This window comes from Pseudopipra pipra, chromosome 16, assembly GCF_036250125.1.
Source record: "Pseudopipra pipra isolate bDixPip1 chromosome 16, bDixPip1.hap1, whole genome shotgun sequence".
NCBI lineage: Eukaryota > Metazoa > Chordata > Aves > Passeriformes > Pipridae > Pseudopipra > Pseudopipra pipra.
In genome coordinates this window covers 1,688,354-1,715,704 of record NC_087564.1, presented here as the reverse complement: position 1 = coordinate 1,715,704, position 27,351 = coordinate 1,688,354, and the positions used below count along the sequence as shown (strand labels likewise).

At 61.3% G+C, this 27,351-nt stretch overlaps 2 protein-coding genes across 8 annotated transcripts in view; both read left to right on the top strand.

Moving 5' to 3' along the window:
- LOC135422910 (mitochondrial Rho GTPase 2) overlaps nucleotides 1-19,038 on the top strand; it is a 47,223-nt gene extending 28,185 nt beyond the window's left edge. The window contains exons 36-59 of one of the 6 annotated variants that reach the window (XM_064672517.1): nucleotides 35-157; nucleotides 236-416; nucleotides 866-996; nucleotides 1,922-2,065; nucleotides 3,094-3,210; nucleotides 3,589-3,673; nucleotides 5,132-5,190; nucleotides 6,253-6,334; nucleotides 6,441-6,484; nucleotides 8,510-8,563; nucleotides 8,922-8,974; nucleotides 9,628-9,736; nucleotides 10,106-10,207; nucleotides 10,826-10,924; nucleotides 11,344-11,452; nucleotides 11,717-11,837; nucleotides 12,899-12,983; nucleotides 14,058-14,203; nucleotides 14,285-14,385; nucleotides 14,458-14,588; nucleotides 15,000-15,080; nucleotides 15,269-15,391; nucleotides 15,535-15,737; nucleotides 17,344-19,038. In XM_064672517.1, coding sequence (XP_064528587.1) covers nucleotides 35-157; nucleotides 236-416; nucleotides 866-996; nucleotides 1,922-2,065; nucleotides 3,094-3,210; nucleotides 3,589-3,673; nucleotides 5,132-5,190; nucleotides 6,253-6,334; nucleotides 6,441-6,484; nucleotides 8,510-8,563; nucleotides 8,922-8,974; nucleotides 9,628-9,736; nucleotides 10,106-10,207; nucleotides 10,826-10,924; nucleotides 11,344-11,452; nucleotides 11,717-11,837; nucleotides 12,899-12,983; nucleotides 14,058-14,203; nucleotides 14,285-14,385; nucleotides 14,458-14,588; nucleotides 15,000-15,080; nucleotides 15,269-15,391; nucleotides 15,535-15,737; nucleotides 17,344-17,461 — 2,601 coding nt within the window. In that variant the 3' untranslated portion in view covers nucleotides 17,462-19,038. Of the gene's footprint in view, nucleotides 1-34; nucleotides 158-235; nucleotides 417-865; nucleotides 997-1,921; nucleotides 2,066-3,093; nucleotides 3,211-3,588; nucleotides 3,674-4,240; nucleotides 4,645-4,737; nucleotides 4,805-5,131; nucleotides 5,191-6,252; nucleotides 6,335-6,440; nucleotides 6,485-8,509; nucleotides 8,564-8,921; nucleotides 8,975-9,627; nucleotides 9,737-10,105; nucleotides 10,208-10,825; nucleotides 10,925-11,318; nucleotides 11,453-11,716; nucleotides 11,838-12,898; nucleotides 12,984-14,057; nucleotides 14,204-14,284; nucleotides 14,386-14,457; nucleotides 14,589-14,999; nucleotides 15,081-15,268; nucleotides 15,392-15,534; nucleotides 15,738-17,343 lie in introns of those variants that run through there. The other 5 variants (XM_064672512.1, XM_064672513.1, XM_064672516.1 and 2 more) reach the window with 5 other exon arrangements.
- A 2,038-nt stretch (nucleotides 19,039-21,076) lies between these two features.
- Nucleotides 21,077-27,136, top strand: RHBDL1 (rhomboid like 1). Of its 2 annotated transcripts, XM_064672502.1 has the most exons (8): nucleotides 21,088-21,279; nucleotides 23,361-23,519; nucleotides 23,757-23,981; nucleotides 24,686-24,834; nucleotides 24,918-25,030; nucleotides 25,290-25,390; nucleotides 26,048-26,108; nucleotides 26,182-27,136. In XM_064672502.1, exons 1-8 carry the CDS (start codon nucleotides 21,241-21,243, stop codon nucleotides 26,451-26,453), a joined length of 1,119 nt encoding a protein of 372 aa, XP_064528572.1. In that variant the 5' UTR covers nucleotides 21,088-21,240; the 3' UTR covers nucleotides 26,454-27,136. The 2 variants fall into 2 exon arrangements, with proteins under 2 accessions (XP_064528571.1, XP_064528572.1); XM_064672501.1 differs by having other exon boundaries at nucleotides 21,077-21,279; nucleotides 23,361-23,981.
- Nucleotides 27,137-27,351: the final 215 nt, after the last annotated feature.

Below are 27,351 nucleotides of genomic sequence, written 5' to 3'. Positions count from 1 at the left end.
AGAGCCCCTGTTGCCCACCTTGTCCCTGGTGCAGGTGACCGAGGTGTGCTTCAGTCCTGACGAGACTCACTGTGCCACATGTGGGGAGGATGGCAGCGTGAGGGTCTGGGCTCTGAGCAGCACAGAGCTGGTGGTCCAGTTCCAGGTGCTCAACCAGGTAAGTGTTTGTGGTACATCAATCCCTTCCTCTTGGCACAGGGAGGTATCCACTGTGTCATCTCTGGTTCCTTCGCAGAGCTGCCAGTGCCTGGCCTGGAAGCCTCGTCCCATCGGGCTGTGGGGAGCTGAGAGCCAGCACGTGGTGGCAGGATACAGTGATGGCACCATCCGTGTGTTCAGTGTTTCCAGGACAGAAATGGAGCTGAAAATGCACCCCCACAACGCTGCACTGACAGCAATCACCTACTCCACGGACGGTGAGACTGCCCAAGGTCACAGTAGGGACATGTGGCCTCAGGGAATGTGGCTTGGTGCTGCCTGGGTTATCCTGACCTCCAGCTGCTCTGTGTCCTGGCCACCTGCCCAAAACCCTGGGGTCAGGGAGAGCCACAGAACTCGTCTCAGTGAGCTTTGGTGGCTCTGCCAGCTGAGCATGTGGTAAATAGGAGGTGGGAGGTGTATTGGCAATGGGGTAATAAAGGGGTTTGGGTGCCACAAACCCTTTTGTGCTCTCCTGCTTTTGATCTACCATGGCTCTTCTTCAGTGTGGAGATTTAATGTGTCTGAGACATCTCATCTTACCCAGCCCTTGACTGGGATGTTCCCAGCCTTTCACAGTGTTTTGGGACACCAATATCCCATGATCTTGGACCTTTCTCCTCTTGGCTATTCTTCTCAAGGGTCCCATTCTTTTGTCTCCTTTCAGGAGAAATGATCTTATCGGGGGGCAAGGATGGGCTGGTGGCTGTGAGCAGCCCTCGCACTGGAATGACCATCCATGTCGTGGCTGACCACAAAGGCTCCCCCATCACTGTTCTCCAGTGCACCAGGAAGCAGGTGAGACCCCAGGAGCAAGTCCTCCTGTGTCACTGCACAGCTGTGGGAAGCAGCATGGTCAGTGTTTGCTTCCTTGTCCCTTGCTTTTCCTCTTCAGGCCCCCATCCCCCCCAGTAACTTCGGATGAGTTTTTCCAGGGATATATCCAGTGGAGTAAAGCTGCAGGCATTGCAGGTGCAGCCTGTGCCTGCGGGTGGGGGGACCTTTGGTGGCAGCTGTTGACACACAGGTGTGATGTGGGCCTGTGCCACAGGCTCTCAGAGAGCAGCACCCCTGAGAGCAGCCCAGGCTGGGAGCTTGCAGCCCCTGTGCCCCCCAAAAAAGGCTCCTGGGCAGCCTGGCCTCCTGTACCATTCCTCTGAGGAGCTGGGAGGACTTGTTTGTGCACCAGTGGGATGGTTTTAGCACCTCCTTTGTCTTCTTCTTCATGAAGAGTTTTTTTCCTTTGTGCAGCAGCAATGGGAATAATTTTCCCTGAGTTCTCAGGCTTTCCAGTCATCCACGCTGTAAGGCTGCGTTCCCTGGTAATTTAGATCAAGGAGATCCTCTTTGGTTCTAGGTGAAGGACGTTGTTAGGGGACACATGGTGTTGAAAAGGAGATGTGCAGATCCAGACATTGTCCCAGGGAAGAGAACTGTGTTGTTCAGGTCAGGGTTTGGGTTGGAAGGGACCTGAAAGATCATCCAGTTCCACCCCCCTGCTATGGATAGGGACACCTTCCACTGTCCCAGGTTGCTCCAAGCCCCATCCGACCTGGCCTTGGACACTTCCAGGGATGGGGCAGCCACAAACAGGTTAATCCTGGCATTGATCCCCTAAACACAAGACCCGTGTTCCCACAAGCTCCTGCCCCACTCTCTGGTGTCACCTTCCTTTGCAGCCTCTGTGCCTCCAGAGTCCCAGTGTTGTGTTTGTGTTCCCTAGTACCACGACTTCGGGGTGGAAGGGGGTGAGCTCTGGCTGGCCACGAGCTCGGACCGCCGGGTCAGCGTCTGGGCCTCCGACTGGCTCCAGGACAAGTGTGAGCTCCTCGACTGGCTCAGCTTCCCAGCTCCTGCCGACCCCGAGGTGAGCCTGGCTCCTGCCAGCCCCTGCCTGCTCCTGGCACCAGCAGAGATAGAGGAGGGATGCACAGGGCTCTGACAGAGAGAGTGTGCTTAGGAATGTCATCTCTGTTAGTTCTGCTCACAGAGTTATCTTGTTAACACACCTCCTTGTGTGTGGAAAGCAATTGTAGCAGTACCAAACTGCCCCAAGCACTGACTTTTAAGCATGAGGAGCCCAAAATGGCACCTGCAAAGAGCTGACACCCTGTGCCAGCAAAGCAGAGCACAGGCAGCCATGAGCACAGTGTGCAGGAGAGAGAGCTAATTAGGAACGTGCTGCTAACTCTGACATTCTTGAGGAGCATGAATATTCCAAGCCAGGAGCACCATGACGGGTTCACAGAGCCAAGTACTCAGCCCTGTGTGTCTGTGCTGCTTGGCAGAAGCCTCTGGCTCCAACCCAGGGTGAGGTTTGGGCAGCAGGACACCTGCTAGAAAGGGAGGAAGGATCTGTATTGGAGAGGATATGGAGATGGCCCCTGGTCCAGGTGAGACTGGCAGGCAGAAGGGAGCCTCCACACAGCAGCTGGGTTCTGTCAATGTTTCTTCTGTTTCTTTCCAAAACGTTGGATTTCCTCTGGAAGGAAACTCACTACAGTTCTCCCCAGAGTGAGCAGGATTAATCTTGTATCTACTACTCAAGATCTGTCTTCTGGGCCCTATTTTCTTGTGTTAAACCAATCCAAAACCCAATCCCACCTTCAAGCCCCTGCAGCAACATCTCAGTAGAAATTCAACCTGCTGGACCCTCATGTCTCCTGCTCCTCTGACACTAAACAATTTGCTTCAGGTTTTCATGGCAGTGTGTGGGTGCTCCTTGCTTTCCACGAGATGGGAATGCAAGAGGGAGGAAACAGCCTCCATCATATTAACTTCCCACTGCTCAGATACTCAGAGCCCTGAAGTTCCTCCGTGCTCTCCTTTTGTCCCCATTGTATCGGGTCAAGATGGAGAATCCAGACTTTTCTTGCCTTTGGTTTCCCTCACCAGGGTCTCGACCTCCCTCCCAGCCTGGCGGCGTTCTGCCCTTGGGAACAGGATGTCCTGGTCTACGTGGGGTTTGGGATGCAGGAGGAAGCCTTGTTCTACAATCTGCGCAAGAAGCAGGTACCTGTGCCCTGCCCCGGGGCCGGGGGGAGGCAGTGCTGCCCTGTGTCAACCCTTGTCACAGGGGTGGGCCGGGCTCAGGGAACAGCTTGTCATCTTGGAAACTCCCGGGGGAGCAGCAGAGCCCTGCCCCTGCCTCGGGCTGTGTCCGGGCAGGCAGCCAGTCCCTGATCCCACTGCAGGGGAAGGCGGTTGCTTCCAGGAGCGCTGGCACTCTCCACATTGCTGAGCCATCTCCTGGATGCCTGGGGCAGGTTTCCAAGCTCGAGAGATGCTGTGCACCTTCAGCCTCCCGTTACCCTCCTAATGACTCGCTGCACAGCTCTGGGCTGTCCCTTCCCCCTTGTGAGGAGTTGGTGTTTCTCTTGCTGGATGCAGGTGGTCAGGAGAGTCTCCTTGCCAGCCTTTGCCACCTCGCTCAGCCTGTCCCCGGCCGCGCCCTTCATGGCCCTCGGCTTCCACGGTGAGTGCTGGGGCTGCCTGGGCCCCTCCACGGGGAGGGGTCTCCCCTTCTGCTGTGAGGGGGGGAACAAGAGTCCTTGTTCCATAAAATGAGACACATGCACACACACCATATCCTCAAACCCTGGGAGCTACAGTCCAGGGCAAGGAGAAACCTCCGAGAGACTCCTAGGTCAGAAATGATGCATGAGCTCAGTCCTGCTTGTCCAGGGGCAGGATTTGTCACTGGAATGACTTGCCAGGGTTATGGGCTGCAGCCCAGGAGGCAGCAGGGACCTTCCCATGGCAGGGGACAGTCACAACCCTGCTCCTGACAAGGGCACCTCGCTGCTAGAGTGCTTTGGATCTGCCTGTCTCGTGTCACTCAGCTCAGCAACTCCCAGCTCAGCAGCAGGGAGAGAACCTGGGGGGGTGACCAGGAACGGTGCTCCTGGCAGAGACAAGTCTGGAGAGGGTCCAGGTGTGACAGGGAAGGGTGGTCCTGGCAGGGAAAAGCCCCAGGGAGCGGGTTTGTGAGTGGCCGGGAGCAGTCCGAGCCCCCAGCCCGGCCGTGACCCTCCTCTCGCAGCGCGGCTCCTGCGGCTGCAGCCGTGCCCGGCCGGGGACCCGCAGGACTACGCCGGCCATGACGACACCGTCCACCTCTGCCGCTTCGTGCCCTCCGGCCGCCGCCTCCTCACGGCCTCGCACAGCGCCGTGCTCGTGTGGGAACTGACGGGCGGCTGAGCCGGGCGGGCCTTGGACTGGCGGCGCTTCTCCAGCGGGGACAGAGCCCGGGGGGGCCCGGCCCGGCCCCGGCTCCCGGGACAGGCCCCGGCTCCGGCCCCAACCAGGCCTCAACTACCGTCCCCACAGCTGCAGGGCCCGGCGGCGGCGGGCCGGCCCCGCCCGGCTCCGGGATGTGTTTCACGGCCCCGTTCGCCGTTTGTTGTGAAATGTTTTGCTTTCGTTAATAAACCATCGACAGACGAACCCTGGAGGTCTCAGCGTGTTGCCCTCGCCAGGGGGCGCTGTGGTGCCCCGCGCCGCTCTGCGCCGCCGCTCGGTGGTGCGGCCGGAAGTGGAGGGGGGGGACGGGGAGGCGGCGGTGCCGCCATGAAACGGGACGTGCGGATCCTCCTGCTCGGGGAGGGTGAGGGGGGTTCTGAGGGGCCGGGCGGGGTCGGATCCTCCTGTGAAGGGAGAGTGAGGGGCGTCCCGAGGGGTCCCGGGGCTCCGGTGGGGCGGGTCCTCCTGCTCAGGGTGGCCGAGGGGGCACGGGGGTCCCGGGCAGGCCGAGGGTACAGGGGATCCCCCCAGTACCGGCAGGGCCGGAGGAGCGGCCGGGCCCGCCGGTGGTCCCGGGCCCTGCGGGTGTCACGGTCACCAGCCCCGGCCCCGATCGTGGCTCCACTGCCGCTGTCCCCCCCAGGCTCTGCCGTGCCGGTGCCAATGTCAACGTCCTCCCTTTATTTCCTAGCCCAGGTGGGGAAGACGTCCCTGATCATGGCCCTGGTGGGCGAGGAGTTTCCTGAAGAGGTGAGCGGGGAGGGGACACACAGATACACACCCCTCCGGGTGGGCCAGCTCTGTCCCCAATGCCACCGGCCGGGGGTTGGGGTGTCTGGGGGTGCTCACAGCTCTGGGCTGTGACAGCCGTGGGAGTCACCAGCAGTCGCCACTAAAGCTCAGGTGAGGTCGGTGAGGACCACACGGAGCTCCAGCCGAGGTGCTGTTTTCCTGTTTGTACTCTGATGTGGGGCTTTCTCCGCCCTCGGGAGGGTGTTGGTACCTCCCAGGCCCCTGCTCGCTGCTGCTGGGGGTCTCTGTGTTGTGGCCACCAGCACAGGAGGGCCCAGCCTTCCTCCCAAATCCAGCCTGGCACTGGCACAGAGCCCTCGGAAGGGGCCAAGCCACATTCCCTGCCCCTCTGTACCTATCTGGAGCTGGGTTTGGTGCTCTGAGCCAGGCCAGCTGCCAGCAGCAGATCTGTCCTTCCCCTCAGAGCCTCCAGCAGGGCAGCTCGCTGTCCCAGCACAGCTGGGATGGGAAAATGGGATCAGTCTGTCTGGGCACATTCTCCCTGAGTCATCAGCTGGCTTCTCCCACTGCCTACAAGCAGCTGGTGCCCTGCATGATCTTATGCTGGGAAGCATCAGCTCAGGGGTTTGGGGGGACCAGCCCTGTGGCCCGTCTCCTGCTGCCAGCCCAGCCCAGACAGCTCAGCACTGAGCCCAGACAGCTGGGGAGTGCCCAGGGAGTGCCCAGGGCTTATCTCTGGCTGCCCAGGGCTTATCTCTGGAGCCCGAGGCCATGGCTGAGGGAGGCCAGGCCGGGCAGGGGTGGCTGTGGCTGAGGGAGGCTGGGCCTGGTGGGCATGTGGAGGTTCCACCTCAGGGACAGGGGCTGTGTGAGGGATGGGGTGCAGGGAGCTTCTGCAGCCCAGTGGGCCAAAAGCCATCCATGATCCGTAGCTCATCCCACCCTGGCAGAGTGGGTGCTGGGCAGTGCCCACATTGGGGTGTGATGTCCCTTGTCACCCGTGCTCCCAGCTGGCTGTCACCTGGCATGGCTGGCTGGACAGCTGTGCTGGCTTTGCAGGTGCCCCCCCGGGCAGAGGAGATCACAATCCCGGCCGATGTCACCCCTGAGAAGGTCCCCACACACATAGTGGACTACTCAGGTAGGGCCCCATCCCACCTGGCTTTTCCCCTTCCCTGACTGTCTGAGGGGACTGGGAAGGGGTCCTGCTGCCAGGACAGATGGTGACAGCTCTGTTCCCTTTTCAGAGGCAGAGCAGACAGAGGAGGAGCTGCAGGAGGAGATCTCCAAGGTGAGCAGGGCTGGCTGGGACAGGAGCCTGTGGTCCTGCAGCTCCCAAGGGGAACATGGCTGCTCCCCTGCCCTCCCCGTTAGCCACCCAGGGGGGCCAGGCAGTTGGTTATCCGTGGATTAATGCTCTGGTTTGTTTAGAGGCTTGTTTAATCCTGCTCTGTCTTGTAAGCTGTTGTATGTGGCTTGTCCTGGCCCTCGGGGGAGCCTCCAGAAGGAGAGCAGTGGGGGGCAGGAGGAGGCTGCGGAGCAGATGATGTGCTCTCAGCCTGGGGATGTTCCTGACGGACTTGGAAGAGGGGAGAAGCAGTTGCTGAGCTTGGGCAAGACCCTCTGCTCCTGCATTAGATCCCTGTGGCTGCCTGATGAAGCAGTGGCACAGAGAAGTTAATTTGGGAACTGGAGGCCCTGGGGAGCGCTGGGCAGGGAGGGATGAGGAAGCCCTTGAAGCAGCCGTGGAGGAATAATTGAGTCGTCTGGCTGGGATGCACCCAGCTGCTCTTTGGCCTGGGATTAGCCTTGGCTCTGCAGAGACAAGGACCTTTTAATTGTGGATAATAAAACTGTCTCTCACACGTGAACAAAGCTATTTAACCTCCCCATCCCGGTGGTTAAGCGCTGAGAAGGTGGGCATGGGGGTCCTGCCCCCTTCACCCAGACAGCAGGAGTACACAGAGGCTTTAAACAGCTCCAGGAAATCCTGCCTAAACCCTCATGTGTCCTCAGGATTAGCGCTAAACTCTCTCCTGAAAGGACCAGTGATCCCTCCTGTCTGCTTCCGACAAAGCCAGGGCACCGTCTGCGCGGGGTCGGGAGGGGAGGAGGGCACGGCCGCGGCTGTGGGAGGGGATCCGGGCGGGCCCGGGGGCGGCAGCTCCCGGGACAGAGGAGCCGGCCTGTGCTCCCGGCAGCTGTGGGCTCATGTCGGGGCTGTGTGAGGAGGGCTGTGTGAGGAGGGCTGTGTGAGGAGGGCTGTGTGAGGAGGGCTGTGCGTGAGGGCTGTGTGTGAGGGGGGCTGTGTGTGAGGGGGGCTGTGTGTGAGGAGGGCTGTGCGTGAGGGGGGCTGTGCGTGAGGGGGGCTGTGCGTGAGGGGGGCTGTGCGTGAGGAGGGCTGTGTGTGAGGAGGGCTGTGTGTGAGGGGGGCTGTGTGTGAGGGGGGCTGTGTGTGAGGGGGGCTGTGTGTGAGGAGGGCTGTGTGAGAGGAGGGCTGTGTGTGAGGAGGGCTGTGTGAGGGGGGCTGTGTGTGAGGAGGGCTGTGTGTGAGGGGGGCTGTGTGAGGAGGGCTGTGTGTGAGGAGGGCTGTGTGTTGTGAGGAGGGCTGTGTGTTGTGATGGGGGCTGCGTGAGGAGGGCTGTGTGTGAGAGGAGCTGTGTGTGAGGAGGGCTGTGTGTTGTGAGGAGGGCTGTGTGTGAGGAGAGCTGTGTGAGGAGAGCTGTGTGTGGAGGGCTGTGTGTGAGGGGAGCTGTGTGTGAGGAGGGCTGTGTGTTGTGAGGAGGGCTGTGTGTGAGGAGAGCTCTGTGTGGAGGGCTGTGTGTGAGGGGGGCTGTGTGTTGTGAGGAGAGCTGTGTGTGAGGAGAGCTGTGTGTTGTGAGGAGGGCTGTGTGTTGTGAGGAGGGCTGTGTGTTGTGAGGAGGGCTGTGTTGTGAGGGGGGCTGTGTTGTGAGGGGGGCTGTGTGTGAGGAGGGCTGTGTGTGAGGAGGGCTGTGTGTGAGGGGGGCTGTGTGTTGTGAGGGGGGCTGTGTGTTGTGAGGGGGGCTGTGTGTTGTGAGGGGGGCTGTGTGTTGTGAGGGGGGCTGTGTGTTGTGAGGGGGGCTGTGTGTTGTGAGGAGGGCTGTGTGTGAGGAGGGCTGTGTGTGAGGAGGGCTGTGTGTGAGGAGGGCTGTGTGTGAGAGGGGCTGTGTGAGGAGGGCTGTGTACGTGTCCACACTCACGTGCACTCGGCCGCTGCGGCCGCATTTCCGGCATTCCCTGCTGCTGTGGGTGTGCACAAGGACCCCCTCACCACCCTCTGCTGCTTCTCTTGCAGGCCAACGTGGTCTGTGTGGTGTACGATGTCACCAAGGAGGCCACCATTGACAAGGTAACAGGTGCCACCGCAGCCCTGCCCCAGCAGCAGAGCCAGAGGGGAAGGGGTTCCCAGCACTGGGATTTCCATGCTGCCCTTGCATAGTGTGAGCACATACCAGCCCTGTGGGGGATTTGGGGTCTGAGACCCCTGCAGGCAGAGGCTGACCACAGAAGAAGCTTGCTCCCACACTGGTGGTTGTCCTCACAACAGGCTGATTGAATCCTTGCACTGGTATCCAGCATCCCTGGGTCTGCTGTGCCTGCTGGTGCGGGGGAATGCTGGGGAGCAGATGGCTGCAGGGCCCTGCTGTCTGCCTGGGATCTGCCTCTCCCTCCCCAGGCTGTGCTGACACCCTCTGCTCACCTTCCAGATTCGCACAAAGTGGATCCCCATGGTGAACGGGGGACTTGAAAAGGGATCCAGGTACCATGTGTGGCATGATCTGTGGGTGCAGATTTGGGGGGCTCTGGGGACTGTGGGGAACCCACCACCTTCCTGAGGGTGCTGAGACCAAACCAGCTTTGTGTTTTGGTCCAGATCAGGTTGCACAGGGCTTGGAACAACCTGGGCTAGTGGAAGGTGTCCCTGCCCATGGCAGGGGGTGGAATGAGATGATCTTTGAGGTCCCTTACAACCAAAACTATTCCATGACTGTGGCTTGTGGCTAGACCACTTGTAGCATAAGAACATGTGGACTTTTCTCCCTCAGAGATCCAGCTGAGGCAGGGGGCCACTGGAGAGGGATCCTTCTTTCCCCTTGATCTCAGCCAGACAGAGAAAGGAGGCTGCCAAGGGAATCTCTGAGCTGCAATCTGTGTGTGGATCACTTAGGCAGAAGGCTGCTATGCTGGATTAAAGACTGCTGAACATATTGTTGCTGGGTGAAAGCCTAAGCAGGATCAGGCAGTTTGTTTCTCCAGATGGATGCTCCTGGCCATGGGAGGCAGGAAAGCTGCTCTGGACCTCGCAGAGGAGGGGTGGGGGCTCCCCAACCTGCCCCATGGGAGCACCAGTGGCTGGGACAGTGCTGGGACCAAGGGAGGGGTGGCCTTACTTGTGCTCTGTGTCTTTGCCAGGATCCCCATTATTTTAGTGGGAAACAAGTCTGACTTGCAGATGGGCAGCTCCATGGAGGTCATCCTGCCCATCATGAACCAGTTCTCGGAGATTGAGACCTGTGTGGAGGTGAGGGAACTGGAGGGTGTCTGCAGAGCTTCCCTGAGGGGTCAGAGTGCTGATCTGGTGTGAGTCAGGGAGCCTCTGCTTCTGGAGGGCTGCCCTGCTGACACTGCTCTGCAGAAGTCCCCGTGTCTGGGGGTTGAGAGCCTGTGATTTGGGCTTTCTGTGCTTTGTGTATTGGCTCTGGGGCTGTGGAATGGGCACAGCAAAACCAGAGCAAAACCCAGGGGTTTTTCCCTTTTGATTTTTTCTCATGGTGGACAAATATTGCTCTGTGCTTTGATGCACAACTTGTCTGGCTCAGGGAGCTCGTATCATCCTCCTCCTGCCCCTTTTCATCAGCTCCCAGGGCTGTCTTTTCCTTTGAATCCGCAGTGCTCTGCCAAGAACCTCAAGAACATCTCTGAGCTCTTCTACTACGCCCAGAAAGCTGTGCTGCACCCCACTGCCCCGCTCTACGACCCGGAGGAGAAGCAGGTAGGCTCCTGGGAGAGTCTTCTTCCTGTCACAGTGCTCTGGTGTGCAGCTTTGGGAAGGAAGGTGGAGGGTTTGGGCTGACACAGGCAGGACAAGGAGATGGTGTTCATTCCTGTGCTCAGCACAGCCAGCTGGGCATATCCAGGCCAGAGAGACCTGCAAGGACCGGGGTGTGTTGGGGCAGAAGCCCTCGTGCTCCAGACCATATGTTAGCCATGGTGGGAAGGGTCCAGGAGAAGAATTCCCTATGGTCTGTCTTTTCTCACTTTAGATTGGATATTAGGAAAAATTTCTTCACAGAAAGGGTTGTCAGGCACTGGCACAACTGCCCAGGGCAGTGGTGGAGTCCCCCTCCCTGGAGGGATGTAAAAGCCATATGGATGTGGCACCTGGGGACATGGGTTAGTGGTGGCCTTGGCAGTGCTGGGGGATGGTTGGACTTGATGATCTTGAAGAGCTTTTCCAACTTGAATGATTCCATGATTCCCACCTCAGAGGGTGCTTAGCTGGGCTGTGTTCCCAGGCAGTGCAGGAAGGGAAACCACTGTGTATGGGGTTGCAGGAGGAAGGGCCAGGCTGAGGCTGGTGCCGTTTGTCACCGTGGTTGGTCCCTTGCAGCTGAAACCCACCTGTGCACGAGCACTGACCCGGATCTTCAACCTCTCGGACCAGGATAACAACCAGATCCTTAGTGATGATGAACTTAACTACTTCCAGGTAGGGTTGGCTGCAGAGCTGAGATATTCCCCAGTCCCTGGGCTTCCCTGTCCATCCAATAGCAGGCAAAAGCCGGCCTTCTCCTGACACGGCCATCCTGTTCCCATTCATACTTCTTTTCCACACCTAAAGCACCATAGGGTGCATCTCTGAGCACATGGGGTTCCATCTTCCCAAGCTTGGATTGAGTTTGCTCTGCTGTGGGAAGACCAGGAGGCTCTGGAGATGTAGAGAGTCCCAACTTATTGGGATGCTGAAGAACAGGGGTTTGGTCAAGGTCTAAAGCAGAAATCCCTGAGCTGGGTGGATTTTCTCTCCCTGAAACCCCATCCCTTGCCAGGGGAGAGGGAAGCTGGTGAGACAGGGTTGTTCTCTCTGTGTGCTTTGCTGACAGTGGCCTTCTTTCCCTTGGGAGGCAGAAGTCCTGTTTTGGAAACCCACTGGCTCCACAGGCCCTGGAGGACGTGAAGATGGTTGTGTGGAAGAACACGACAGACGGGGTGCAGGACAACGGCCTGACCTTGAATGGTAACAGCACGGGGGCTCCCTGCTTCTTCCCAAGGGATGGGGGGGACCCATCTCCTTCAGCACATCCTGAAGGGCTCTCTCTCCAGCCTTGTGTCTCTCATTCCAAGCCTAATTAGTCCCTCTTGTTAAAGCAAGCTGGAGCCTGCTGGGCTGGTAGATCTCTGTGTCCCAGCAGCCTGTTTTCCTGGGGAAAGGACAGTCCCAAGGAGTGGATCCCTGAGGCTGAGCTGACCCCACTGTCTGAGCCCCTGATCTCTCCTGCAGGCTTCCTCTTCCTCAACACACTCTTCATCCAGAGGGGCCGGCACGAGACCACCTGGACCATCCTGCGCCGCTTCGGCTACGACGACGAGCTGGAGCTGACGGACGATTACCTGTACCCACAGTGCGTGTCCTGCCGTGGGCGGGGGACAGGGGGTCACACCCTGGTGGTGCACGGCTCGGGGGTCCCCAGCACCTTGGCTGGATCCTCCCAGCACCCTGGAGCTGCTGTGGACCCTTAGGTCAGGGTCAGGTTCAGAGCCCTCGCCTTCCCCTGCGGGCAGGAGCTGACACGTGGGGTTGGGGACAAGTACAACAGGCCTTGGGGCTGCTGGCTGTGCTGCTGGTTCTGATCTAGACAGGCAGGGAGGTGGGGAATGAAGTCCCAGACTTGCCTTGACATCAGTCAGGGGCTTTTGGAGGCTGCTATGTCGCTGCCTGAGCCGAGGCAGAGCAGCTCTGTCAGGAGCAGTGAGCTGTCAGCACAGCCCTCCTGGCTCATTCTGCAGCTGCTGTCTCTTCTCTGCTCCCTGCCACCCTGGAGGTGGGGATCTGGCAGGAATGGAAGGGCTTGGCTTGGAGCTGCCTCCTCCTCTCCTCAGACAGCAGGCTGTGGGGAGGTGACAGGGACATGCTGGTGGATGGCACCCCAGGGCAGTGCTGTGCTCTGCTGGAGCCCTGGGCATGAGGTGGAGCAAGGGCACAGCATCTCTGGCTGCTTGGGATGTGCCAAAGAGAGGCCTCTGTGCACCTTCAGGGGATTCTCCCCAAAACAAGGGGACTGTGTCAAGGAATAGCCAGGCCTGGAGGCAACAGCTGGCCTTGAGCAAGGAGGGAGTGGGGAGCTGAGTCCTCTGGGTGAGATCTGCTCACACACTGCCCTTTGTTCGGGGCTTGAGGAGGCTTATTTGGCTATTTGAACTGGAAAATAAGATGTGAAAGATGCAGGGGAGGTTTGTGTTGGATTTTAGGAAAAATTTCTTGATCAAAAGGCTTGTCAAGCACCGACACAGGCTGCCCAGGGCAGTGGTGGAGTCACTGTTCCTGGAGGGATTTAAAAGCTGTGTGACTGTGGCACTTGGGGACACGGGTTAGTGGTGGCGTTGGCAGTGCTGGGGGAACAGTTGGACTCAATGATCTCAGAGGGCTTTTCCAGTCGTGATGATTCCATGATTTTTCCCACAGGTTCCGTGTGCCCCCCGGCTGCTCCACAGAGCTGAACCACTTGGGATACCAGTTCCTGCAGCGGCTGTTTGAGAAGCACGACAAGGTGGGGCTCTCCTGGGCCTGCACACCTGGGCACAGCTGCTCCCCTGCCCACCCCTCTGTGCCAGGGAGCCCACGGAGCACCAGTGAAGGGCTTTCCTCTGACACAGCATTCCCTTTAGGAGGCTTTGGAAGCAGAAAGTGGTCACAGCAAGCTGTTGGTAGTCTGATGGCTTGTCAGGCACATGAGTGGTGGTCACTACCCTTGACCAAAGGGCAGTTTGGGCTTTCAAGGGCTGGGTCTGAGTGAGGATCAAGCTGGCATGGCCCCCTGTAGTGCCTGGCTGCAGCAGGCAGGGTGGCAGGGAAGCGGGCACAGCTGCTGGCCTGCAGCCACAGACCAAGCACCAGCATCTGCACAGCTGCCAGCCCTGTGGAGGGCTGCCAGGCCCGAGGGAGGGACAGAAAACAACCCATTTGTACCATACTCTGGCTCTTGGAGAGTGGGAGGAGGGGATGTGTTGGATCTGAATGCACCTGCTTGGAGTGGTTATTCAGATGTTGATGTGCACCTGGGGTATGGCAGCTCTGTGGCCACGGGGAATAGCTTGGGAATGGCAGCACTGAGTGGACACACGTCCCCCTGTGCCCAGATCAGCTCTGGCCACAGGGAATGGCAGAACTGAATGGATGCACATCCCTGTGTGCCCAGGTGCCAGCAGTTCTCCTTCAGGCACAGCAGCCTGAGGGTGCTGTGTTGGCCTGTGGTTGCTTGGTGGCCACACACAGACTTTGGGCTAGATACCCTGCAGTGTGGAAGACCAGGCTGGCCCTGTGGAGGCTGTGGGACAGCTGGCCCCAGGGGAGCCAGAACAGCAGCTCAGGACTGTAGGGAGTGCAGGTCATGCCTGGTTCCAGCTGTGATCCCAAAGCACATTAGCTTCTCTCTCATGCAGTGGTGGCAGTCCCTGGGGCACAGGCTCTGCACGCTCACCCAGCTCTGGCTGTGATCGATTCCTGCCATTGACAGCATCCCTGTGTCATTCCACAGCAGCCAGTGAGATGGCCAGTGTGCCAGGGACCCCTCTGGGCATGGGCTGTGTCCTGGCTCTCCTGCTGACACCCTTTGTTTTGGCAGGACCAAGACGGAGCCCTCTCGCACACAGAGCTGCAGAACTTCTTCAGCGTGTTCCCCTGCGTGCCCTGGGGCCCCGAGCTCTCCAACACGGTATGCACCACTGATAAAGGCCTGCTTTCCCTGCATGGATTCCTCTGCCAGTGGACGTAAGCTCAGTCCCTCTCCCCCGCCCCTGCTCACGTCACTCAGCCCTCGCTGACCCTCTCGCCTTTGCTCTGTCTCTCCAGGCTCGTGGCTTACCTGGATGTACGGCACTGCCTGGAGTGCCTGGGCTACTTGGGCTACCCCATCCTGTCGGAGCAGGACTCGCAGACACAGGCCCTCACGGGTATGGCCATGCCCTCCCCTCCTGTCACAGCTCGGGTCCCTCCTTGTGCTCACCCATCCTCTCTCCTGCCAGTGACCCGGGAGAAGAGGATTGACCTGGAGAAAGGGCAGACCCAGAGGAATGTGTTCCTGTGCAAGGTGCTGGGAGCCCGGGGCGCAGGCAAGTCCGCCTTCCTGCAGGCCTTCCTCGGCAGGAGCCTGGCGGTGAGTGGCTGCTCCCTGTCCGGCCACGCTGGGCAGGAGCAGGAGGCAGAGCCGGAGGTCCTGGAGTGACCTATCCCATGATGGCATCTCCCTGCCCCCTGTGTGATGCTCTCCCTGTCCATGCTTTACACCCCCCTGCGTGCTGGTGGTTCTGTGGCTGTTGCATCCATAATTTTGGCTTGTCCCAAAGATCTGGAAGGGCTATGCCTTTTCCAGGCAGCTATATTTCCCCAGTGTCACCACAGTGATGCTGACTTTCCCTGCCTGTTAGGAACAGCCCCACATCTCGTGGCAGGCCCTGGCTGCCCTTCAGGTGGCTGTTAGGCCACTGGGGCTCAGGGCAATTTGAAACGCTGTCCCCTAGCAAGCACTGCTCATGTCCCCACTGTCTGACAGTGTTGTCCTTGGCAGGCCCAGAAGGAGAACCCGGGACAGCCATCCCCCTACACCATCAACACGGTGCAGGTCAATGGCCAGGAGAAATACCTCATAGTAAGTCTGGAGGAGGAGGGAATTGTGCAGTGCCTGGCTCACAGCAGGGCTGGCTGTATCCTCCCATATCCCAGCACCCCAGGCTGGGCTGTGGCTGCGATCAGCCAGCACCGTCCCTGTTCTGGTGAGGGAACAGCTGACCCCCTGAGGCAGTGACATGCCCTGTGTCCTTTCCCCTCCTGCCCCAGCTGTATGAGGTCAGCGCCGACTCGACGTTCACGAAGCCGTCAGACACAGCCTGTGACGTCGCCTGCTTCGTCTACGACCTGAGCGACCCCAAATCCTTCAGCTACTGTGCCACTGTTTATAAGGTAACTGGCTGGGACCCTGGGGGACTGTACAGGGTTCTTGTGGGACCACAGGGCCCCTGTGGGACTCCAGCCTTCATGGCAGCCCCACATCCCCCGGGGGCTGCTCACTTAACCCCTCGCTGGGCTTTCTTCTGTCCCTGCAGCAGCACTACATGGACAGCCAGATCCCCTGTGTCTTCGTGGCCTCCAAGACAGACCTGCCAGAAGCCAGCCAGCAGCCTGGGCTGGCCCCAGCTGAGTTCTGCTACAAGCACTGCCTCCCTCCACCCTTTCTCTTCACCTGCCACTGCCAGGGACCACCCAGCACTGCTGTCTACACCAAGCTGGCCACTGCTGCCACCTTCCCGTTAGTATCCTTGCTGTGGAAGGGGCTCTGCTAGGAGCAAAGCCTGGGGAGGGGGCTGTGTCCAAACTTGACCTCTGACACATTGCTTTTGCTTTGTTTCTCTCCAGCTTTTGGTGTCATCTAGTGATTTTGGTGTCATCTAGGGCATGAAGTGACAGGATGAGGGGGAGTAGCTTCCCACTGCCCTCAGAGGGCAGGGTTAGATGGGATATTGGGAAGAAATTCTTCCCTGGGAGGGTGGTGAGGCCCTGGCACAGAGAAGCTGTGGCTGCCCCATCCCTGGAAGTGTCCAAGGCCAGGTTGGACAGGGCTTGGAGCAACCTGGGCTAGTGGTAGGTGTCCCTGCCCATGGCAGGGGGTGGAACCAGATGAGCTTTAAGGCCCCTTCCAACCCAAACCACACAATGGTTCTGGGATTCTGTGATCTCTTCATAGAAGTAATTGAAACAGAAAGGCCATTTCTTCCCCTATTTGCAAAGTGGAGAGGCTTTCTTCTGCCTCATGTTTGTCTCTGGCAGATTTATTAGATAGATCCTGCCACAGGAGTGTTTATTTTTGAAGCCTAAGCTAAAAAATGCTGGAGAGGAGTAGCCAGCTTAGTTTGCCAAGGCCCGCGGGGGGAGTGGCAGCAATTTTCTCCTGATGAGATGGATCAGACTGAAAAAGAGGTCAGTGAAGCGAGACCTGTGTCACACAGCCTCCCTCTGGGAGGAACTGCATCCCACAGGGGCTGGGAACGGAGTAGGAGGAGCGCCAGGCTGGTCGCGGGAGGTGAGGGGGCATGTGGGAAGAAGGACAGCGTGGCTGTGTGTGGAATCTCTGCTCCAGGGGTGGGAAGAGCGAGCACAGCGCTGGGGGCCGAGCCCTTGCAGGGAGAAACATGTGGGAGCATTGGAAGGCAGGATGGGATTACTAGTGAGTAGTTTTCCCTCTAGCTTCTTTTCAATAAACAACTTTATTTTTAGAGCTGACGCTTTTTTTTTCCCCTTTCTGCAGTATTAAAATTTAAATATTCTTAATATATCTTAGGGTATGTGGTATAAATAAATAACAGCGTAATGGAGGGCTGGGGATTGGCTGTGCTCCCCCGATGTAGTGGGGAATGAATAATGGATGTGCCTCTCCTCAGAGAGGAGCAGGTTGGTGCAGGACAGCACGTGTTTGGGAAGGGAATGTGTACGCTGGGCTCCTTCCCTCACTGCCCTTCGGTCCCAGTCACCGGCTGTGCCGGCGGATCCGGGGCACCCGCTCCTGGGTCACTTGGGGTTGGAAAGGCAGCTTGACCTAGAAAGGCAGATACCTCCATGCTCCTACTAATTATTTAGGTGTTGATGTGCTGTTTCCAGGCCAGGGGAGGGGACAGCTACATCCATCCCACCAGCCACCCCTTGGCTTGATGATGATGCCAGGTGACGGGTACTCCAGCATGTGGGGCCGGGAATCTCTTGGAGCCTCCTCGTCAGCTGGGCTGTAACCCCCAGTGCTGTGCTCGCCCTGTGCCCCCCAGGGGCCCCCCAGATCTCCATGTGTGGGGTGGGAGCGCTGTGGGCTGGTGAGGAGTGTTGGGACAGCCGAACTCACCAGCCTCTTCTCCATTTCCTTGCAGCCACCTGAATGCTGTGGAGTTGGGAGTCGCATCCTTCTGGCTCCGGGTGGCCCTGGGGGCCGCGGTGACAGCGCTGGTGGGGTTCACACTGTACCGTGTGCTGGCCAAGAACAAATGAGGGCCACTCTGCACCCCATCCCCCCCTGACACCAGCTCCCTGTCCCCAGCGACACCCTCGTGAGGGGCCCTGCCTCAAGCTGGTCCCTGGTAGGAAATCCTCCTCTCCCCCAGCCTGGATTGCAGGGCCAGTGAAACCAGACCTCCCAGCACGAGCAGGACAGATCCCTGGCACCAGCCAGCCTCACCCTGTGGCGTCCTGGCCCCAGTGGCACCAGGGCAGGCAGCTCTGCTGGGGATCTGCCTCACCAGCAGCTGGAGGATCACCCTCATCTTTTATTCTGTTAAATTTTTTTAATGTTTGTTTTTAAGCTCGAACATGAGTGTTTCAGTGTCTGTTGGGCTGGGCACATCCCCTCCCCAGAGGGCTGTGCTGGTGGCCTCAATTCTGGGGGGTGGTCAATGCTCTCAGAGCCCCTGGGAGCTCCAGCAGCAGCTGAGCTGTCAAATGAGCTCATGGCTCCAGCTCCCTGGGGCACATCTCCATCTCCTGTCCTGGTTTCCCTCAGCCAGGGAAAGGCAGCTGGGGAGGGAGGGCCAGGCACTTAAAGCCCCCAGTCCTGGTGTTTTGGGGTCAGGCCTGGCCTCTCTTGCTGAGATGCAGTGGCTGCAGCCCTGGGCTGTGAGGGGGGACAGTGATACCCAGGGTCTGTCCCAGGCTCTTGTTTCTGCACAAAAATGTGAGTCCCGCTGCGTGCTGGGCTCTGGGTCCGTCTGCCCTCCTTTCCTGCCACCTGCATGGCCCATCCTGTCCCCATCCCTGGCCACCAGTATTCATGGTCACCAGTATTCACAAGTCTCTGAGGGCATTGGGTGCCCACAGTCCTTCCCTGGCAGTGCCATCACTGAGCTGATGCCACACCGTGCCCTACAGCCCACGTCCTGCTGTCCCCTCTGCAGGGCCCTGTCCAGAGTGTGAGGCTCCTGGTACAACTGGAAGCTCCTTTCCCCTGTCCCCTGCCTGCACCTGAGCTGGCATCAGCGGCCGGGACTGAGCTGAGCACCAGTCTGGGGTGAGAGCTCCGTGGTGCCCCTGTCTCCAAGTCCCAAAGAGCAAGACCAGCACTCACCCCTGGGCTCCTGTCCCTCCACGGGGAGCCTGGATGAGCCCCTGGCTGAGTGACACCAGCCTGGGCTCCCCCAGCACACTCAGGGTCGGTCTCTTTGCAGACAGCCTGGGGGGCAGCTCCAAGGTAGCACCTGGAGCTGCTTTTTTATGTGTTTTGTCTATTTAAACGTTTTACCGTGGCCTGGAGCCAGTGAGGGGCATGAGAGGTGCCACCAGCATCTCTCAGGGAACAGTCCCACAGTGGTGCCCACAGTGCCCAGCACTGGCCAGCTGGGGATCCCTGCCTGTGCCAGAGCTGCTGTGCCAGTTGGGCGCCCACGTGCTGCTGGTTCCTGGCACTGCCAGGGCCATGTCCCTGCTGTGTCTTTATCCCTCTCCATGCCCACCATGTGTGGCTCTGCCACCCCAGGCCCGTGCCTGGTGTCTGTCCCTGCTCCACGTCTGCTGGAGCTGTGATGTTTTAGGTTTGTTCTCTACAACAAAATAAATTTTTACACACCTTCCCCTTGCACGCTGTATCCTGTGTCACCTGGGGCAGCAGGACCCTTGTCCCTGACGAGGCTGTATGAAGCTTGGGGCCTCCACAGACTGGGGTGGGAGCAGGGAGACCCCCAAGGGCCTGGGCTGCCCTGTTTGGGGGTGGCTATGGAGATTTAGGGCAGAAGCTGAAGCCTGGCACAGTGGGACAGCTTGGGGCTGGCCCAGGGCTCCTTGGTACCTGGGGACACAGATCCCTGTGCAACAAGTGCCAGCCAGAGGCGAGAGGGGGAAGGAGGTGGTGCGTCCCTGTGGTGCTCTGCCAGGATCCCTTGGGAAGCAGGAGGCTCAGCTGCCCCGGCAGCGGTTGCTCTCTGTGCTCAACCCCATGTGGGCTTCAGGGCTTCCCCCTTCCCTGCAGCTCCTGGGGCCATGCTGTCTCCCCTCCCTGCTCCTGTTTTCCCGTGGCAGCTTTTCCCTTGGCTGTTTCTGTCTCTGCAGGCTCAGCCATGGGCGCTGGGCACAGGGAATGTGGGCACAGCCTGGGAAAAGGCTTTTTCCAGGGCCTCTGCCCTGAGGCTGGATGGGGCCAGGCTGCTCCCACACTTGTAGGAGACTCCCTCTAGGCTGTGGGGTGGGAGAGAAAGCCCTTCCCACATGGCAAACCAGGGGACAGGGGTACTGGGGAACACAACCGATGCCGTGCAGGGCAGAGGAGGTGATGCCAAGGCGGGCGAGACACGCGGTGCTCCCTGGTGACTCCAAACCAGGCTGGATCCCATGGGAGCCATGGGCCCACGTGCAGCGGTGTGTATTAATAGCACTGGTGTGCCAGAGCCATGGATGCTGTGCCAGGGCAGGCACAGGTGTAGGACAGGGTACACGCATGGCAGGGCCGTGGGCCACCCGTGGCCACACACAGTCCCCAAGGAAGGTGCCTGGCAGGGCTGAGGGGCCCAGAGCTGCCCAGGCACCCACAGTGGGGCTGAGCCGTGGCCCAGGAGAGTGGGGAGGCTCCAGCACACACTGGGGGCCCAGGGGAGCCTGGCCTGGGTGACACATAAAGGGGCCAGTTTAAGGGACCCAGTGCCAGGCTGCCCCGTGAGTGCTATGCTGGGGCAGGGGACAGCCCCGTGTCCCCCGTACCAGTGGGAGCACCCACCAGCCTGTGGGTCCAGGGTCAGAATGGAGAGAACATCTGTAGTCACCTGTGCCAGATTCAGCAGGTACCTGGAATGCTGGTACCCATATTAGGATGCAGGTGCCCATGCTGGATGCAGGTACTGCACCAGGATATGGATTCCTGTACCAGGATGCAGGTGCTGTACCATGATGCAGAAACATGTACTGGGACACAGGTACCTTACTGGAATACCTGAACCTGTACTGGGATACAGGTACTGGAAGTGGAATGTGAATTCCAGTATGCAGGCAGTGCACTGGGATTCAAGTATCACACCAGGATGCAGGTACTGGTCCAGGATGGAGGTACCACACTGAAAGCCGGTACCCATGCCATGATGCAGGTATTCATACTGGGATACAGGCACTGTATGAAGATGTGTGTACCAGTACAGGGATGCAGGTACCATAGCAGAATATGACTCCCAGTACCGAGATTTAGGTACCCACTCCAGGATGCAGGTACCTGTACCAGAATGTGGGTGCCAGTACCAGGATGTGGGTGGCATACTGGGATGTAGATACCATACTGGGATGCAGGTATCATACCGGGATGTTGTAACTGTGTTCGGATGTGGGGTACCAGTACCGGGATGCACACAGCCATGTGAGGATACACGTTCCAGTACCGGGATGCCCGCAGCTGTACCGGGATGCCGGTTCCCGGCACCACCCCATGCTGGGAGCGCCCGGTGCCGGCTCCCTCCCGGTGCCGTGTCCCGGTGCCGCCGGCGGGGCGGGGCGGGGCGGGACGGGTCCCGGTTCCCCTCGCGGCGGCGGCGGGGGGTGCGGGAAGGGGGGGGCGCTGCGCCGCGCGCTGCGGCGGGGGCGGCTCCGCTCGGCTCCGCGCCCGCCCCCGCCGCCGCCGTCTCCCCGCTGCCATCGGCGGCTCCCGGCGCCGCCGCTCGCCGCTCGCTCCCGGGCCCGCCGCAACGCGGGGCTGGCGGGGGAGAGCCGCCCCCGCCGCCGCCCCCGCCGCCCGCGCCGCTCCCCTGCCCGGCTCGCCGGCCCCGGGCGCGGGGGAGCGGCGGAGCCCTCCGCCCGCCGGGTGCATGGACAGGAGCTCCCTGCTGCAGCTCATCCAGGAGCAGGTGAGTCCGCCCGGGGGGCACCGGGCACCGGGCTGCGCTCGGGGGGGGGGGTGCGCCGGGCATCGCTCCCGGGGGGAGATGCTCGCACGCACCGGGCTCGGCTGGCGCGCAGCGGGCAGCGCTGCCCATCCAGGGCGGCGACCGCGGCCGTGCCACCCCCCGCCAGCGTCCCCCCGCTGCCCCCCCGTCACCGCCCCGGGGGACCCGCCCCCCCCGTGCCGCCGAGAACGCGCAACTCGGCTCACTTGTGGCCTCTTCCTCCGCCAGCCCCGGGCCGGATCCTGCCCGCTGCACCCTCAAGGACGGGGGGTGCTGGGCACCGAGCCCCGGCGCCGCCCGTGGGCTCTGGGTGCAGGATGGGGCCCTGGGCGTGCCGTGGATCGGGCATCCCGGCGAGGCGGGGGACTGCACCCACCCCCGTGACCTGATTGCGGGATCGGGCCGTGGAGCATCAGCGCTGCCTGGCGTGGGGCATCCTGGCGCTCGCGGCAGGATGGGGGCTCGAGGCGATACCTCCCGCTGACCCCCAGCCCCCAGGAGCTCCTCTTGAGCTCCGCCGGCTCGTCCCTGCATCCCCACCCACCCCGGGCCCAGCTGGCTGCTCTCCCCTGGGCATGGGGACAGAATTTACTGGGGATCAGGGAAATGAACTGTTTCCTCCTCACCCCTGGCTGGCTCCATGACCTTGGCTGAGTCCCCCAGCCCGGGAGTTGCGGTGCTGTCCCCCGTGTCACCCCACCCTCAGGCTCTGGGGCTCCATGTGTCCCCGAGCAACTCGGGGATGAGCAGCAGCTTTCCTGGGAGACAGCAGGACTTGGGGGAGCCCAGCAGGATCCGGGGGCTGGGGGACTGGGGATCAAGCCCTCTCGGGGAGGGACATAGGGGGCCAGTGGGGTTGGGGTGTGGGGAGTTGCACCCTAGAAGCAGAGAGGGGCGTCCTGGCTGCTGCCGGGGCTCCTGAGGCCAGTGAGCTCGGCGTGTGCCAGCATGGGGACAGCGTGTGCCAGGTCCCAGCGTGACACACACACACGTGGCACCTGTGGGGGACGTGTGTGGGGCAGAGGGGACAGGACGCTCCCAAATCCCAACGGCTGGGGCTGCTCTCATGGGCTGGTGGCTTCTCTGAGGATGCAAGTGCTGCCTGCACCTGTATCCTACACCCTGCACCTCACACATCCCACCCTGCATCCCACTCCATGTGTCCCACCCCTGCCCCCTGCTCTGGGGCAAACCCAAACCCTTCTCGGGAAAGAGGCTGTGGCTGTTCCCTGATGGTGCTGGAGGGGCGGGGTGTCCACCTTGGTGTGGATGTGACCCCATTCCCTCAGCATTCCCCTTCCTGCCCATCCCATGAGGACGAGGTTCCTCTCCTCTGTTTCATTCCCCGCAGAAGCAAGGAGCAACCCTAACAATTTCAGGGTCATTGTGGAGTTCAGGGTCCCAGCCACCCTGTGGTCCAAACATGGGTACCCCCTCCCAATCTCCATCCTCCTTGTGCCATCCTGGGCTCCTTGTCTCCATGAACAGGACCACATCGGGTACCCCGTGGTGCTGGGTACCCCGTGGGTGCACTGTGCCGGAGGGCTCAGGGTGCCCAATTCACTCCGGGAGCCCCGAGGATGGCAGAGGGTGCCCCGGCACAGGGTGTGGTGAATCCCAGTGGCAAGGGCGACGGGAGGAGCAGGGGAGGAGGAGGAGAAGGAGGAGGTGGAGGAGGAGGAGGAGGAGGAGGAGGAGGAGGATGAGGAGGCTGGTGCCAGGGCTTGCGCGTGTGTTTAGCTTGGTGGCTTCCTGGCTGGCAGGCTGCTGGCGGCAAGAAATAACTGAGTAGGAGAGTGTTGGCTGCTGGCTCCGGCGGGGGGAGATGGGGACACCGGCACGGCACGGGGCACCCGCGTGGCACGGGGCACCCACATGGCGCGGGGTCTGGACGGGGGGCAGGTTGTAGTGTCCCTGACAGAGGCAGAGACTGGTGTTATGGAGCAGCAAAAGGCCACGGTGAGGGGCACCGGGTGGTCTCCCCAGCCAACCACAGAGTCGCAGCCCCGGCATCTCAGTAACGCCCCTGACATGCCCCACAGCTCGACCCCGAAAACACCGGCTTCATCGGGGTGGAGACGTTTGCCAGCCTGGTGCACAGCCATGAGCTGCCCCTGGACCCCGCCAAGCTCGACATGCTGGTGGCCCTGGCACAGGGCAACGACGAGGGGCAGGTCTGCTATCAGGAGCTGGTAGACCTGGTCAGTGCCGAGGGGGCCGCGGGGACGGGGGCGAGCGGCCGGGTGCCAGCCCGGGGTGGGCACTGGGCACCTCCTCGTGCCCCTGGGGAGGGGGGCAGACATCGGTGGGCCCTCAGGGGCATGGGATGGTGGCACGGCCTTGAGGTGGCTCGTCCGGGCTGTGGCGTGAGGGGGTGGCTGGGCAGGGGGTGGCCACAAGCCCCGCGGCCCCCGCGGCCCCCCGGGCTCTCCCCGCAGATCAGCAGCAAGCGCTCGAGCAGCTTCAAACGCGCCATCGCCAACGGGCAGCGGGCGCTGCCCCGCGACGTCCTCCTGGACGAGACCGGCCTCGGCTTCTACAAGCGCTTCGTCCGCTACGTGGCCTACGAGATCCTGCCCTGCGAGATGGACCGGCGCTGGTACTTCTACCAGCACCGCACCTGCCCGCCCCCCGTGTTCATGGCAGCCGTCACCCTCACCCAGGTGCGGGGCAGGGCCGAGCCCCGCACCAAGTGTCCCGGTGACCTCGGCGAGGCTCAGACTCGGGGTGGAGGGGGTGGGTGACTCTGGTTCTGAGATCTGGAGCTCAGATCTGCAGTGGAGGAGGGATGGATGACCCTGGCTGTGATGTCCTGGTGCCCACTAGGGGGCTCAGGTCTGACATGAAGGGACGCGTGACGCTGGATGTGACAACTCTGTGCCCATATGGGGGACTCGGACCCAGGGCAGTGGGGCTGGGTGACCCCATTCTGATGTCCTGGTGACCATGGAGAGGTTTAGATATGGGGTAAAGGGATGGGTGGCCCGGGTTGTAATGTGCCAGTGCCCATACAGAGGCTCAGACCCAGGGCAGAAGGGATAGGTGACCCCGGTTGTGATGGCCTGGTGCCCTTGGGGGGCTCAGATCTGAGGTGAAGGAATGAAGGACCCTGTTTGTTATGTCCTCATGCCCCTATGTGGAACCCAGATCAAGGGAAGAGGGGATGGGTGATCCCAGTTCTACCGCCAGTGCCCATGGGAGGCTCAGACTCCGAGCAGAGGGGACAGGTGACCCCAACTGTGATGTCCTGGCATCCTCTGGGGTCTCAGACCTGGGGTGAAGGGGCCAGGTGCCTCCAGCCCAGGACAGAAGGATGGGGGAGTGTTTTGGCAGTGCTGGGGGGTGACAGCCGTGGGCTTTGTCACAGATCATCGTGTTCCTCTGCTACGGGGCCCGGCTGAACAAGTGGGTGCTGCAGACCTACCACCCCGAGTACATGAAGAGCCCCCTGGTTTATCACCCCGGGCACCGGGCGAGGGCCTGGCGCTTCCTCACCTACATGTTCATGCACGTGGGGTAGGTCCTGCGGGGGGGCCACCGGGGACACCCCGGGGGCTGCACGGGCTGAGCCCCCCTTGTGCCCTCCTGTGCCCGGGCAGGCTGGAGCAGCTGGGGTTCAACGCCCTCCTGCAGCTGATGATCGGGGTGCCCCTGGAGATGGTGCACGGCATCCTGCGCATCAGCTTCCTCTACCTGGCCGGGGTCCTGGCAGGTGGGTCCTGGGGGGCCATCCCCATCTGTCCCCATCTGTCCCCATCTGTCCCCAGCCGTCCCCAGCCCCAGGGAAGGCATGGGGAGGTGCACCCCAAGTCTGATGGGGGTGAAGGGCTTTGCTGGGTACTACCCTGCAGTACCAGAGTCACTTGGCAGGGGGCTGGGGGGCAATGCAGCCTCTAATTAATTAATGTGGACAGTAATTAATTAATGCTGTGGGGGTGAGGCTCTGTGCTGAGCCCTGTCTGTGCCCCCAGGCTCCCTGACTGTCTCCATCACTGATATGAGGGCCCCCCTGGTCGGGGGCTCAGGGGGGGTCTACGCCCTCTGCTCAGCCCACCTCGCCAACGTCGTCATGGTCAGTGGGGAGGGGGCACAGGGGGCACAAGGGGGTAGCATGGGGGGTGTGTGCCATGGAGTGGATGGCACTGGAGGGTGGGTGTCATGGTGTGACATTGGAGGGAGAGGGGCATTAGGGGCATCAAGGGGGATGCCATGGGGTGGTAATGGGGCTGGGTGGCACTGTAGGGTGGGCAGCACGCTGTAGTATTGGGTGGGGGATACCACTGGGTGACAGCATGGGTGGGAGATGTTTGTGGGGTGGGAAGGCTGGTGGGACATTAGGGGGGGATGCCATGGTGTGGGTGGCACTGTGGGATGGGCAGCCTTGTGTCACACTGGGGGGAAGTGCTGTGGGGTGGCATCGGGGGTGGGTGTCAGTGTCCTTGTGTGACATTGATGGGGGTTGTGCCATGGGGTGGGTGGCACCGTAGGATGGGCAGCATGGTGTGACACTGAGGATGCTGAGGGGGGATGCTGTGGGGTGGCATCGGGGGGGGGGGCACTGTTACAGGGGAGAGCACCTTGGGTGGCATCATGGGGTGGGTGTGGGTGGGAGGAGCAGGGACGTGGGGGAACTCCACGGGGAGCACTGGGGGTATGGCACCAGGTCATCGCTGGTGCCAGCCCCTTGTCCGTCCAGTCATCCATCCATCCATCCGTCCCCCTCCCGCAGAACTGGGCCGGGATGCGCTGCCCCTACAAGCTGCTGCGGATGGTGCTGGCGCTGGTGTGCAGTGAGTACCCACCCCCATCCCCCGCGGGCAGGAGGGGCGGGCGGGGTGGGCTCAGCCCTGCCGTGTCCCGCAGTGAGCTCCGAGGTGGGTCGCGCCGTGTGGCTCCGGTTCTCGCCGCCGCTGCCGGCCTCGGGCCCGCAGCCGTCCTTCATGGCTCACCTGGCGGGGGCCATCGTGGGCATCAGCATGGGGCTGACCATCCTGCGCAGCTACGAGGAGAGCCTGCAGGACCAGTGCGGCTGGTGGGTGCTGCTGCTCTCCTACGGCACCTTCCTGCTCTTCGCCGTCTTCTGGAACATCTTCGCCTACGACCTGCTGGGAGCACAGATCCCCCCCCCGCCATAGCCCACGCCCCCCGCCCCGGCCCTTCGGTTGGTTTGTTTTCCAGGCCCGGTGGAGGGGTCGGGGGGTCCCCGCGCGTGACATGGGGACAGGCCACCCCCCGCCCGCCTGCCCCCTCGGTGCTACAGAACGCGCCGCCCCCCACCCCGGGCTGCGCCCCCCGAATGTACCTGCCGACCCCCCGCGCTGTACCCCCACCCCAAAGGATGCTTCAGCCCTGCCCTGGCATCGCAAACCCCCCCGGGGTGCCCGCAGGGCTCGGGATGTGCCCCCCGGAAGGAGCCGAGTGTGGGGACCCCTTCGCTGGCTCCTGTACCCCCTTCCCAGGGTGGGGGCCAACACTCGTTGCCCCCCAGGACCTGCACTTTCACACGAAGGACTGGTGCCAAAATAGGAGCGATTTATTTTTCTACGCCAAAATAAATATAAATAAAAGAAAGAGAGGAATTAAAAAAAAAAAGAAGGATATGGGGAGAGCCCGGCAGGAACCAGCTGAGACCGGCACAACTCGTTTCGGCAGTGCCCTTGGGGCGCAGCCCCCCCTTCCCCGCGCCCCGGCCCCCCGCTTTGCTGCCAGCGCCCTCCCCGGGGCGGGGGGCTCGCCACGGGATGGGGGCGCAGGGGGGGTCCCCGCTCTGACTCCCCCCCCGACCTTTTTGGAGTATAAATAAATATTTTGCACACTGCTGGGGCGTGTGTCTCTGTTGGGGGCATTTTGGGCGTGCCCCCCATCCCTGTGGGAGGCGGGGAGGGCGCCGGGGCCGGCTGGCCCCCGGGTGGGCGGTGGCGGGGGGATCACAGCCGGGCACGGGACTTACTGGAGCAGAAAACCCTGGGATAAGTGGAGCGGCACCCGGCCGAGCCCCGCGGGGCTGGCAGCGCGGGGGGGCGCGGGTGTGGG